This window comes from Leptodactylus fuscus, chromosome 6 (genome assembly GCF_031893055.1).
Source record: "Leptodactylus fuscus isolate aLepFus1 chromosome 6, aLepFus1.hap2, whole genome shotgun sequence".
NCBI lineage: Eukaryota > Metazoa > Chordata > Amphibia > Anura > Leptodactylidae > Leptodactylus > Leptodactylus fuscus.
Window position 1 is genome coordinate 145,989,945 of NC_134270.1, and position 14,559 is coordinate 146,004,503.

Consider the following 14,559-nt stretch of genomic DNA (forward strand, 5'->3'; position numbering starts at 1 on the left):
CCGAGAAAAGCAGGAAGTGAAGAGAGCACAACAGCCTGCAGGTTAGTGAACAAGCGTCATGGGAATACCCCTTTAAGTATCTCTGTGTCTGAAAACATCTGGTCTTAGAACTTATAAAAATAATTTTCCCCGTATGGTGAATAAAAAGTGATCAAAGCAATAGAAATTCCCCCAAACGGTATAACATAAAAAGTACACCTGGCCTCGCAAACAAAGACGCCGTATACATCACCGTATATGGAAATATAAACAAGTTTCAGGCGTCAGAATATGGAGAAATTGTTAAGAAAATTTTTTTTTTTTTTTGCAAAGTTTTAGATTTTTGTTAAAGGGATTCTACCACTAAAACACATTTTTTTCTAGTTAACACGTCAGAATAGCCTTTAAAAAGGCTATTCGTCTCCTACCTTTGGAAGTGCTCTCCGCCGCGCCGTTCGTTCAAAATACCGGTTTGTACCGGTATGCTAATTAGTTCTCTCGCTGCGATGGGGGCGTCCCCATCACAGGAGCAGCGATGGGGGCGTCCCCATTGCAGCTCGAAAACCGACCGCAGCGCCGCCTCTATGGTCTTTGGTATCCTCCCCTTCCTTCTTCAGCATCCTGTCGGACGCCTGCGCAGTACGCTCTGTTCGGCGAAGATTGCCGAACGTACTGCGCATGCGCGAAATTGCGGTGCCCGCACTATGGCTGGGAGCGCAATTTCGCGCATGCGCAGTACCGGTACAAACTGGTATTTTGAACGAACGGCGCGGCAGAGAGCACTTCCAAAGGTAGGAGACGAATAGCCTTTTTAAAGGCTATTCCGACGTGTTAACTAGAAAAAAAATGTGTTTTAGTGGTAGAATCCCTTTAAAGGGTTAAAATGTAAATAAAAACCATATACATTTGGTATCCCTGGAATTGTACCGAAACATAGAATACAGGTGACATGTCATTTTGGCTTCAGAGTGAACACTGTAAAAACGAAGCCTGTAAGAAAGTCGCACAAATGGGAGCCTATCGCTTCTTCTTTCTGCCAGCTAGTAACGGAAAAAAGAAGCGTTCTGTCCTATCTTGCCACGGATTCCATGAGTGACTCAGCCGAGCCCGCCCCCCCCCCCCAATTTGGGCCTAATCTGTTGCAGAATGCCATGATGGGATACCGGTACACTGCACTGGCATCCCATAGCAGCTAGTTGCACAGAATTTTCACATGCGGAACGCAAACTCCACCATGTGACCATACCCTTAGACCTCATATGGCTATGTGATTGGAAAAATTAAAAAGTTATGGCGTTTGGAAGGCGGGGAGTCAAAAATTGAAAAATACCTCCGGCAGGAAGGGGTTAAAAGTCAGAAGTCCGAGGTTTAATACTTTTTGATGCCAGATACTGTAAACTCAATAATAATCTGCCAAATAGTACAGCCTGCTCCACTATCGCATTGCCGCACTGGTCTGAGTACATCAGGAGTATGAATTGAGCCCAATGGATGTGACATTGAAGGAATTGCATTTATCTAATCTATCTATCTATCTAATCTATCTATCTAATCGATCATCTACTGTATATATACTCTGTATATACACCTCACTGTAACCAGAACATTCGTCCAGACATCCACCACGTGTTCACCAGCTGCGCACGCGCACTGCTGGCGGGAGAATAGACTTGAGTCTCCCTTTACCGGCCGCACCGCGCATGCGGTCTCCCGCCTCTTTCTCTCGCCACGCCCACCTATTTTATAAAGCTCCCCTCCCGCCTTTGTCGCGTCACTCTGCTGCGGAGCTGAGGCCGCCATCTTCTAGACCAGCGCCATGCCGCGTGTGTACATCGGGAGACTCAGTTACCATGTTCGGGAGAAAGACATCCAGAGGTTTTTCGGGGGCTACGGAAAACTCCTGGAGGTGGATTTAAAAAACGGGTAAGGACGGGTGACGTGTGGTTATGGCGGGGAGCGCTGTGTCTGCAGCCGGGCTCTGGGCCTGTGTTGATGTTGTGCTTGTGCTGCACGGTAATTTAACCACCGAACAAAGTCCGTGTCCGCCATCTTGTTGCACGGGTGGGATGGAGGCGCGACATGGCTGTGGTGATGCTACGGCACCGTGCAGACTGAGCGGCGGGTGCAGGTAGCTCATGACGTGGACAGGAACAATAGAGGGCGCTGTGTGTGACGTCATAGGCCTGGGGACCGGCCATGTTGTTAGGCACATGGTGCCGGTGTGATCCAGGCTCTGTTCCAGTGTCAGGGCCGGAGCAGTTTTTAGTATATTGTCCATAATGGTATATCTGCCTCTCTGTGACGTCATATACAGGGCTGTGGGGTGCACTGCTCAGTATCTGGGCCCAGACCTTATTCCCGCTATTGTTTCCCGGGGATCCTACAAGTCTGTGCAGGTGTGAGGTTGTGGAGGACAGACGGATACAATGTGTAGCCTTAGGTCATGGTCACACCTGCAGCAGTCAGTCTCTGGGAGAGAGTTCTGCTAGCACCAGGTTATAGTCACTGACCGATCTCCTCCTGGTCACTTTGGATCTTTATTGCTTAATCCATTTTAGGAGCGTCTGACCCAAAGCAAAGTGCGAGCACCCTAAGGTCGTGTTCACATCTGCACGCAGAAGTCAACTGATGGAAAACTTATTTAAACAAACCACCCCCTGCACTGTTATGTAATGGTGTCTGTGGGCCCTGCTTTACAAGAGGGGTTTTCCATTCTTCTGGCCCTCCAGGCCCGGGTCTGACCCGCTGTGTATTCTGCAACTGAATGGAGGCAAAGTCTGGCTGAAATTTGGTGCTGATTCTGAGGCAGAATCTACTTCAACATCAGCACTAGATTGCGCCGTCTGAATGTGCCCTTAGCAAGCTTGGGCCTGTGAACTACATTAGAGGTTATCCCACTAGATCAGGGGTCGGGAACCTCAGCTCTCCAGCTGCTGTGAAACTACAACTCCCAGCATGCTCCATTCACTGCCAAGGGAGTTCCAAGAACAGCGGAGCAGGTATGCATGCTGGGAGTTGTAGTCTTACAACAGCTGGAGTGGTGACGGTTCCCTATCCCTGCACTATACACCAGTCACTATATGGTGCACGGCTGACATCCCACTGATCTATAGGTGTCTCATTATCATGTATGTACAGGTCTCCTCTAGTCACTGACTGCTGGAGATGGCAGAGGACAGCACTCCTCTTTATTCACCTGCCCTATAGTGCTTATGGCTGACTCCATGTGGTATATATACTCACGTTGTTTGTGGACTTCCAGAAGTCTGATCTCCAGAAAGTTCCTTTAAGTGAGTAGCTTGGAAGACAAGGAAAGCTAAAATGTAACAACCAGATTATATGTTGCCATTGTATGATCTGTGCTGCTATAACATTGCATTTCCCTATAGTAGGACTATTACAGGATTATCCTATAGCTGTCAGTGAGGAGTTCGTGTTGGCTTGTGGTGTGTCCAGTAGTATTGGGTTCAGTGGTTATGTGATGGTACAATGCATCACTTACCCCCTGCTCCACTGAGGATTCAGGTACAATACCTGCATAAAGGGGTTGCCTATATCTCATAGGTTATCAGTAAGGTGTCTGTGGGGTCTGATACCTGGGAACCCTGCTGATCCCGAGTCTGAATGGGCTGCACCATGTTTCCATCAAGTATTATAGTGGCCGTGCAGTGTTTAGTCTGGTCCCATAGAAGGGAATGGTCTAAAGCTGCAATGACATCACATGAATAGGGGCAATGTGTGATGAAGAGGTCACAGCCCCTCACCCAGAAAAGAGCTAGAAGAAGTCTCAGTTGCGGGATGTGACTTGTAAACACTATAATAAAATCGTTTGTCTGGTATAATCTATGTAAAATGGTCCATTTTCTTCTGATCTTGATTTAGGACATAATCTCCCAGCCCTAGGTCACCATATAAGAGACCCTCACCAATCATAATGGTATGTAATGTCCCTGTGAGGTCAGAATACCCCTTTAGGTTAAAGCCCAACATTAGGAAAAGCTGCAGATTTTGCAGTTTGTTTGTTTTTTTTAAAGCTAGATCCAGGAATGGATGTAACAGAAGGGAGAAGTAGAAGAACTTCCTTTATATTTCTCATTCCTTCTCAAGCTATTCAACTTTGGCTCAAAAATCCGCAGCAAAATCTGCAATAAACTGCAACATGGGCCTCAGCATTAAAGAGGGGCACTCATCACCTCCACCCCATCATTCCTATGCACTTCCAGCGTTTCTCTAGCCCCTGGGCTGGGGTCTGTCAGGTGCTTAGTCTCTGGGAGCGGGCGGGATGTGGTCAGGTAAATTCTTTAACTGAAGCGAGATTCATGGAAGGGGCGCCTGTATAATGGAGGTCATAGGTCTCTCCTACCATGTAAGATACATAACCATGGTGGGGGTGAGGAGGGAGAAGCAAGTGCTGCAGCAGCTGTGTGACACTGACTCCATTATTGTAGGCTGTATGTGTGATACACAGCTGTTCTCACCATGTAGTCTGACATAAATGCTATTCCCCCTGTAGTAGTAATACTCCCATGAAATAACCAGCGTGCCTAATATTATGGAAGTTTGGAGCTTGACATTACATTTTTCAGTCTTCGGGTATGTTCACACAGTGGAAAATGGCTTTTGGCTTGTAAACGTCCGCACGTCTAGCCGCGACTGGATGCAGTGCACTGGCATTGTCGCAACGTACCGCTCCTAATTAGGCCCAAATGAATGGGCCAAAACAGGAACGTGTCATGAGCTACGGACGCAGCAGCTGAGATAGGTCATGTCTAGAGATGAGCGAACACTATTCGAAACAGCCGCTTCGAATAGCACGCTCCAATGCAAATGAGTGGACGCAGCCAGTACGCGGGGGTTAAGCGGCCGGCCACCAGCAAAGTCTACGTGCCGCTTCCATTCATTTCTATGGGAGCGTGCTATTTGAAACGGCTGTTTCGTATACTGTTCGCTCATCTCTAGTCATGTCGCTAGCAGAAAATGACAAAAGTGAGCGGCTCCCATTGAAGTCATTGGAAGTGAATTTTGAGGCGGCTTCCGCGGCAAAATCCGCCTGCAAAAAACTGTATGAACATACTTTTATACTGCAAAGAGGTCTTCCCGCCAAAACAAGTTCTCCCCTATCCATGCTATAGATCCATGCAGGGCTGATCACTTCGGCTGTGTTCACATCAGTGTTTCTCTCCACATGAAGACAGTTTGTTACATCTAAAAAAAAAACTCAGGACGTTCTCCTTTTCATGGTCCTTCCTCCCAACCGCGGTCAGCCTGTATAATCACCACCAGGCTAAGGGCTAGTTTCCCTTCAAAATCTGCCTCCATACAATGGTGGTCTATGGAGACCGCCAGGATTCTTTTTTTCTGCTAGCGAGCTGCCCTTTCTTCAGGCGGATTCCACGGCTTCTACCTGGCGGCAGCAGCCCCTGGAGTCGGCCCATTCATTTGAGCCAACTTTGGAGGGGGAAACCGCGACGGTCGCGGCAGATGGGTTTTTGACTCGAGAGTGATGCTCTCTTGGTGCCAAAATCCGCCCACCTTGTGAACAAGCCTTCAGTGTAGAGCGCTCCGCACAGAGAACTACATGACCCTGAAGTCTTTCTTTGACTCCTAGTATCTTTTCTTATCTGCTTTGTATGTGTGTTTTATACTATACTGGTGTTACTATTAACCCCTTAAGGACCCGGCCATTTTTTGGTTTCGCATTTTCGTTTTTCCCTCCTCACATTTCAAGAGCCATAACTTTTTCATTTTTCAGTTCACAGAGTCACATGATGGCTTATTGTTTGCGGGACAAATTGTACTTTGTAATGGCACCATTCAATATGCTGTGCAATGTACTGGGAAGCTGGAAAAAAATTCAGAATGAGGTGCAATTGGAGAAAAAATGCATTTGCGCCATTTTCTTATGGGTTTAATTTTTACAGCGTTCACTGTTTGGTACAAATGACATGTTACCTGTGTTCTACGTGTCAGTACAAACGCGGTGATACCAAATTTATATAGTATTTGAAATGTTTTCATTCTTTTAAAAAAAATGATAAACTTTGCAAAATAGAAAAAAAAATTTGTGTCATCATGTTCTAACACCTGTAACTTTTTCATATTTCCATGTATGGAGCTGGTTGTGGTGTCTTTTTATGCGGGACAAGATGACATTTCTATTGATACCATTTGGGGAAAGATCTGATGGTTTGATCACTTTTTATTAAATTTTTTTATAGGAGGCAAAGTGTTGAAAAAAACGCTTTTTGGCGGTTTTTATTTTTTTTGCCGCTACCCCGTTCGCAGTACGGGATAAATGTTTTAATATTCTAATAGTTCGGGCATTTTGGAGCGTGGGGATACCTAATATGTTTATGTTTAATGTTCTTTAATTACTTTTATAGCTGATCTAGGGAAAGGGGGGTGATTTGAACTTTTATATTTTTTTAATTTTTTTAATACTTTTAAAAACTTTTTTTTTCTTCTGTTACATTTATGATCAGACCCCTTAGGTACCCTGAAACCTAGGGGGTCTGATCGCTCATACTATTCACTGCAATACTACAGTACTGCAGTGAATAGCAGAATCCCAGCACTTCTATTAGACGCTGCCTCTGGCCTCTGGCATCGTCTAATAGATCTAGTGCAGAGACAAGCCTGGAAGCCTTCAATAGGCTTCCGGCTGTCATAGCAACCGATCACCGCCCTCATGTGACGTTCAGGAGGGCGGCGATCGGGGAAACATGGCGGCGCCCATGCCGCCGGCGCCGTTTACACACTGCGGTCACGTTTGACCGCAGTGTGTAAAGGGTTAACAGCAGCGATCGGCTCGGGCACAGACCGCTGCTGTTATTGGCAGGTCCTGGCTGTATTATACAGCCGGCATCTGCCGTGTATGGAGCGAGCTCAGCGTGTGAGCTCGCTCTATACATCCCCATGCGACCCATGACGTACAGTTACGTCAAGGGTCGCTAAGGGGTTAAAGGATTATCTTATGAAGTAAGTGCGTCTCACCCCAGAGCTGGCTGCATCAAGACTTTAGACCCTAAGCAGACTTTCAGGGACCTCCATGGGCTATAATGGGGGTTGCCAGGTTTCTGCCGGATTTATACTGAAGCTGGCAGAGAATACTTATCCTTGCAGGACTTTTCTTTGCCCATTTTAGTCAGAATATCCTACAGAGACTCCAGTACAGATGTGAATCCAGCCTTCTATCTGGGCAGTTGTATGGCTCAGTAATGTGTGAGGACCCCCCCCTCTGACCACTGCTGAGACCACCGATGTAGGCGATACCACCCAGTTGCATTCCTGTAATCTTAACGTCCTTTTCTAATAGTTTCTGCTCCTTTTTCTCATTTCAGATATGGTTTTGTAGAATTTGAGGACTCTCGTGATGCAGACGATGCCGTGTATGAGCTGAATGGCAAAGACCTCTGTGGTGAGCGTGTGATCGTAGAGCACGCCCGAGGACCGCGCCGGGACAGGGATGGATTCAGCTTTGGAAGTCGCAGTAAGCATTGCATTCTTTGGTAGCAGCTTTTTTGGGGAATCCTAGAGAATGTCTGACATCCTATGATATATTACGAAGTCTACGTAGAGTTAACTGGAAATCTGCCTTGAGCATGTGTTGTAAAAGCAACAGCTCCTGCTTGTTAAAGGCCCGTTCGGGATCCATGCTGCTTAGATTACCTTTAGCAGCCCTGTGCACCAATCCAGTAGGCTGCAGACTATTGCACCATACTGTGCTCAGTACATACTGTGTGTCATGTATATGGGCTGTTACAGTATAATAGCCAGTGGCCTACAGAAGGTTGCACAGTAGTGAAACACAGTGACATATCTGGAGGGGGGAGGGGTTGGAGGTGCAGGAAAAACTGAGCTTTGTGTGTTGTGAATTTATGTTGAAGGTGTAATGTATGTGGAACTTTCTAGCATTAAAGATTATAAATGTACAGAAATGGATAGTCAAATCATTACAGTGTAACTAAATGTTCAGAAACATCTGATATGTCGGCGCAGACCCCCATTGATTACTAAAATATAGGGGCAAAAGCCCTCATCTGAGCGGTGCCCGGACAGCTTGGTTGGGCTCACTTCCAAGCCACGTAAGAAAGTGTGCCTGTCACCTGTCAGTCGTCTGAGCGCCTCCGTCCCTCTATTTTAGCAATCTCTGCACCCAAATCTATATCCAGCAACACTTCTGACATGTCAATAACCTTTCTGAGCCTTTAGTTACACCTTTTGTGTCCTGTCTGTCACCTGTAAGCAGCCGCTGCTTGCTCTGACAGACAGGGTTTGAGCTGTTGCTTTGTTTTACATTTCCTGGGATCATTTTGTACAAGAATGGAGATTTTCCTCTACTTCATTGCTTTGCTTCAGGTATCTGTTACTGCAGCAGATTAGCTGGGCGGAGGTGTTGGTCGCCCTCACTAAAGCCCTTGGTAATCTGCTAAATCTACCATCATCCTGTGACTCTTAAGCCGTTGTGCATCCACATATCCCAGCAGTGTCAGAGCATGCTGGGAGTTGTAGTTGTGCGGCAGCTGGAGACCACTGTTAACCCCTCGCTCTACTTTTTGACATATACTTCTGCAGTAACAGATAACTTGACCCTCTCGTGTAAGCTGACGTCTGTGGTGTCCGCGGTGAAGTTTAACCCCTGACATCACAGAAGTTAGTATTAGCCTATATATTATGTGGGGGATTAGACAAATAAAATATGGTTTTATGAATGTGTTTTTTTTAACTTGTATATTCTTAACCTTTTTGCATGTTGAATTCCAAAATCCTTTTTAACCGTCCTTGATGTTTCAATTTGAAAGAGACCAGTGGGGGCTGAGACCATTGAGGCTTAAGATGACTGCCTTTCCTGGTTGGCCTTTCCAAACATTGTGTGACCCTTGCCCTATGACCCTTTGGCTGACCTTACCGGAAGCCATGACGACAGCAGCCTATTGCCATTAGACGCAGGGTGATGGTGAGGATTTAAAAGGGTTAGACAAAACCGGCTTTAATCTGGACTAGGTGACTCCCCCCTTGCGTGTGCTTCCAAGTGCCACCTCTTATACCTCCTGCCTTAATGTAATGAAGTGACTGGCATCTCTTGTAAAAAAAAAAAAAAAAAAAAAAAAAAAATACTTTGTAGAAATGCATGTCAATGAAGTTATACCTTGTAATGTCATTAAATCCTGTAAAGATTTCATGTTGCTGAGGCTGACGGAGCGCGCTCCTTACACACGGCCATTAGATCAGCAGAGCGGAGTAACTCAATGTCCCTGCTGCTAAACACTCGCCAGAATCACGGCTACAAAGGAGGTTTTATGTAAAGCATCTCATACTCTAGTCTATAAAGCCCTCCCAGAAAACACACAGCATTAGATAATAACATGTGCCTTTGGGGTACAAGCCTGACATTGTCTTTCTATGTGTAAAGGTGGCTACAGGAGCCAAAGATCTGGCAGAGATAAGTATGGTCCGCCTGTGCGCACGGAGTTCAGACTTATTGTGGAGAATCTCTCTAGCCGTTGCAGTTGGCAAGACCTTAAGGTGAGTAGAGATTAACCCTACCAGCATCTATGATGTGGATTACATCGCTGACGTTCAGACGGTTGTATATTTCACTCCTGTGTGCAGTAAGGGGTTATTTGGGGAGAAATAAAGCTTGCCTCTTCACTGGTTAAAACAGAACATGTCTTTTGTTGTTTTTTTTCAAATGCAGATGTGAAGACACCTTGAACTCAATATGTTCTCAAAATGGTTGTGCGACAATGTTGCAAAAGCCTTCACACATCAGTTTTTATTTACTCCAAAATTTCCAGCCCTATACACCATTTAATAAATCCACTGATCCCAGCACAGTTGGAATTTTTTCTCTAGTCCCCACCGTTCCTGAGTAACAAGCAGTGCAGTTAGTTTTGATGCCTGATGTGCTATTTATGCTCTGCTCTGTACTTTTAGGTGGGTGGTGTCAGGCAGGGGGGTGTAATTCAGAGCTACAATCAGAGGCAACCAGTGTTAGGGCTAGTTCACACAGGGGCTAGGAGGCAGATTTTGACAGCGGATTTCGCCTCAAAATCCGCCTCCATACAATGGTGGTCTATGGAGACCACTAGCGTTTGTTTTTCTGCTATTGGGATGTTGCCGATAGCGGAAAAAAGAAGCAAGCTGCCCTTTGTTCAGATGGAAGCCGCAGCTCGCTGAGTCGTGGCTTCCGCCTGGCGGGAACAACCTCCGGTGTCGGCCCATTTATTTGAGCCGACTCTGGAGGGGGAAAAGGGCGATGGTTGTGGCAGGCGGGTTTTGACCTGAGAGTGACCCGGCTCCCTGCGTCACTCCCGCTGCCAAAATGCGCCCCACCGCCCCCTGTGTAAACTAGCCCTTAGAGCTCAGAATCACACCCTTTGTGTACTCCTGCCTGACTCCACCCTCCTGACAGTAGAGAGACTAAGTAGCATATTGGTCAACGAAACGAATATCATTGATTGTTTGGGAATGGTGGGGGCTAGAGCAAAAATTTCAACTGTGCCAGAATCTGAGCTGGACTTGCTGAAGGTGGTGAAAGATCTTATTTAATGTCCTATTCAGCTGAGATGGGTATACACCTCTTTATTCCCATTGACAACTCTTTACCTATATTGCAGATCACATTGTCTATTTTCTATTCTCAACTTCTTTTTTTTTTTTCCCCCTTTTCTCTGCAGGATTTCATGAGGCAAGCAGGTGAGGTTACCTATGCAGATGCCCACAAAGAGCGTACCAACGAGGGTGTGATAGAGTTTCGATCTTACTCCGATATGAAGAGGGCTCTTGAGAAGCTCGATGGCACAGAGATAAATGGCAGAAAAATTCGCCTAGTGGAAAGTAAAACACGCCACAGACGGTCTTATTCCGGCAGCAGGTCAAGGTAAATGTCAGGAATGAAATCTAATTTATTGCACAGCTATTGATATCGTTCAGCATTTCTACAGATTAGTCAAGTCAGCCTGTATCGGAGCATATGTGTACAAAATCCCTTCTGCTTAAAGGGGGTGTTAGACTTTTAACTAGATTACTGTATAGACGCCCCTCCATTTTGCGGGGTATCCAGTTAAGTCTGTTCAGGTCTTTGGTTGACATACTACCCACATGTGAGCCTGGCAGACTGGGTTTACATCTACATCAGAGTCTCTGTAGCTCCGTCAGTGATGGAAGAAAATCTATGAAAGTGCCGCAAGTCCGACCATTTTGTCCAGCGCTTTAAAACAGTGGACATAGGTGCTGGATGCCGTTGTTAATGGGATATATTGGGCACCGTTGTCCATTCTTTTACTGCACTGTGGTCCAGAACTACGGAACCCCAGATGTGGATGTGAACATCGCATTCGTCATTTGGTAGCTGAGAAGTGAAGTTTTTAAGTCTTTGCCGTGTTTAATATTATAAAAAAATTAAAAAACCACTTGTCCTAATTTGCTTTCAGTCGTGGTAACCGTAATTGTGATGTATTGTTTTCCCTCAGGTCACGATCCAGGAGCAGGCGGCGATCTCGCAGCAGGAGCAGGCGTAGCAGCCATAGTAGGTCCAGAAGCCGCTCCCGTTCCCCTGTCAAAAAGACCCGATCGCGTTCTCCTGCTAAAAGAAGCCGGTCGCGGTCACCAGCCAAGAAGAGTCGTTCCCGTTCTCCAGCTAAAAGAAGTCGCTCTCATTCCCCTGCTAAGAAAAGTCAGTCCCGTTCCCCTGCTAAGGAAAGCCGCTCTCGTTCTCCAGTAAAACGGAGCCGTTCCCATTCCCCTGCTAAGAGTCAGTCAAGGTACGACCATTTCCTATTAATAACTTCCTAGTATGACATTCTGCCAGATCTGTGGGGTGTTTTTTTTTTTTTTTTTTTTTTTTGCTGCATTACATTGTTTTATTCATCTCTTCATTCTTTTAGATCCAAATCTCGGTCTAGAAGTAAGGAAGCTTCTCGATCGCCATCAAAGCAGAGAGAGTCCCGTTCAAAAAGCAAGCCAGTGTCCGAGCATGGCTCTCGATCCCGCAGCCGGTCCAAGGGAAAGCGCAAGAGGTCTCGTAGCCATTCTAAAGGAAAACGGGATCGCTCTGGCAGCCGCCCCAAATCAAAACGCGAAAGGTCTAGCAGCCACTCTAAATCTAAGCGTGACCGATCCAGAAGTCGTTCCAAGAGCAAACGGGATCGTTCTCGTAGTCGTTCCAAAGGAAAACGAGAGTCTAAGGGTAAAAGAGATCAGTCCAGAGAAAGATCACGTAGTCAATCCAAGGGAAAGAGGGACAGATCACATGAGAGATCAAGAAGCCAGTCTAAGGAACCCAGAGAGAGATCCAGGGAAAGGTCTCGGGAGAGATCTCGCAGTCAGTCAAAAGGAAATAGAGAAGGGTCCAGAGAAAGATCCAGAGAGAGGTCAAGAAGTCAGTCCAAGGGAGAACATGACCGGTCTCGTAGTCGATCAAGAAGCAGTAGGGAGCGCTCTAGGAGTCGATCAATCACTAAATTGGAAAGATCTTCCCACAGTCGTTCCAGATCCCCCTCCCCAAGGGAAAATGGCAAAGGGGATGCCAGATCCCAGTCTAAATCCCCAGTCCCACCTTCTGCTGACAAAGAAGGGTCAGTTTCTCCACCTCCACGCCCCTCTTCCGCTGCCAGTTCCAGGTCCCGTTCTAGCTCCCCAGAGTAGTCTTAGTTGTGATGTCGATTTCTATGCCCAGTGTTAGGACTGAGCCCCACAGGACAATGCCCATAGATAATCACCTTGTTCGATGTTTCGGTGCAGGCATGTCCTCACTTTTCCTGTGTCATATTCCAGTGACAAGATTTCAGCTATGTAAATATGAAAAGGCAATAAATTTTTTTTTTTTTTTTTTGCATGGAAATTTCTTTACACAGTGATAAGGTAGTGATGCAGAGGGGTCTTTTCCCCCTAAAGTGGGTTAATATTGTAGGCAAATGCATTGGTTACCACAATGGGCTCAGTGTTGTACCCCTGATGAAGTTGCAATTTGTTCTTGATGGTATAAAGTATTAAACTACAGTGCTCGATGGGAGTTTCAATGTTGATCCCCTTTCAGTTTAGCTGCTGACATTGTAAATAAGTTTGTACTGTCTATGTGGGGCGTTTTTTAATTTTTCATTTTTTAGGATGTTCTGTAAGTCCATTTTTGCAGAGCAAATAAATATTTTTTTCTGCTGTGCAAGTTGTGTTTTCAGTTCATTGTGACGGTGTTCATCTACATCAGAGCTATAAGTGGGATCCATTAACCCTTAGGCGCACCAGGACATAGTTACGTCCTGATGCGTGTGAAAAAACATGGCGGCTGATCTGAAAGACAGCGGCAGCACTCGCTTCCAGGTCTGTTCTGTTCTGTTTTATACAGCAGGGACCTGGCAGATTTGCCTGTGACCAGAGATGACTGATCACAGGCATTAAACCACTCAGATGGCGCGGTCAAATGCAACCAAGTAGCTACTATCACTTTCTCTTTGCTTCTGTGTATTGGGACGGGCCGCCGCAGCGTGATCGTGGGAGACGTCCCATTACGCTCAGCGCCTGGCATAGTGTTCTAACAACTGAAGCCTGCATAGAAATTCTGCCATAGACTGCAGTACAGTAGTATCTAAAGATCACATGTTCAAGCACCCTAGGGGGCTAAAAAAAAACTTAAAAATATAAAAAAAATAAACAAGTTTAACTCATCCACCTTTTTTTCCTAGATCACATATACATAACTTATATAAACATATAAGGTTATCCCCAGGTCTGACAACACCCAAACTATTAAAATATAAAAACTTTTGTCCCATAAAGTAAATGGTATGGTCATGGGAAAAAAAATCAAAATGGCTGATTGGAATAAAAAGTGATCAAAACATAAATTCCAATAAAAACTACATATTGTCTTGCAAAAATCCGCCTTACACAGAAATATATAGTTACAGGACTCAGATTATGGGGAGTCAAAAAAAAAATTTTCTTGAGTTTTTGTGAAGTTATTATAACATGAAGAAAAGTATATCTACCATATTTGATATCACTGTGATTATACTGACCCGGAGAATAAAGCTACCACAGCGTTATTACTGCAGAGTGGAAGCCGCAAAAGCCTTAAAGAGGACCTTTCACCATATCTGGGCACAGGCACTGTTATATACTGCCAGAAAGCTGACAGTGCACTGAATTCAGCACACTGTCGGCTTTCCCGATCCGTGCCCGGTGTAAAACGCTATCGGTACCGTAGCGCTTTACAGTCAGAAGGGCGTTTCTGACCATTAGCCAGAGACGTCCTTCTGCCTCGCGGCGCCAATCACGCTGTACTGTGGAGCGGGGAGGAACGCCCTCTCCTGATAATGCTAGTCTATGGACAAGCTGTGTGAGCAGAGGGAGGGGGCGTTCCTCCCCGCTCCACAGCACAGCACGATTGGCGCCGCGAGGCAGAAGGACGTCTCTGGCTAATGGTCAGAAACGCCCTTCTGACCATAGAAGAGCTACGGTACCGGGCCGTAAGCTCTTCACACCGGGCACAGATCGGGAAAGCCGACAGTGCACTGAATTCAGCGCACTGTCAGCTTTCTGGCAGTATATAGAACTGCCTGTGCCCGGATATGGTGAAAG

At 46.0% G+C, this 14,559-nt stretch overlaps 1 protein-coding gene across 1 annotated transcript; it reads left to right on the plus strand.

Annotated features, from left to right (window-relative positions):
* The first annotated feature begins 1,783 nt into the window (after window positions 1-1,783).
* SRSF6 (serine and arginine rich splicing factor 6) lies at window positions 1,784-13,110 on the plus strand. The gene is made up of 6 exons (XM_075277572.1): window positions 1,784-1,902; window positions 7,320-7,468; window positions 9,392-9,504; window positions 10,659-10,861; window positions 11,454-11,744; window positions 11,868-13,110. Exons 1-6 carry the CDS (start codon window positions 1,796-1,798, stop codon window positions 12,625-12,627), a joined length of 1,623 nt encoding a protein of 540 aa, XP_075133673.1. The 5' UTR covers window positions 1,784-1,795; the 3' UTR covers window positions 12,628-13,110.
* Window positions 13,111-14,559: the final 1,449 nt, after the last annotated feature.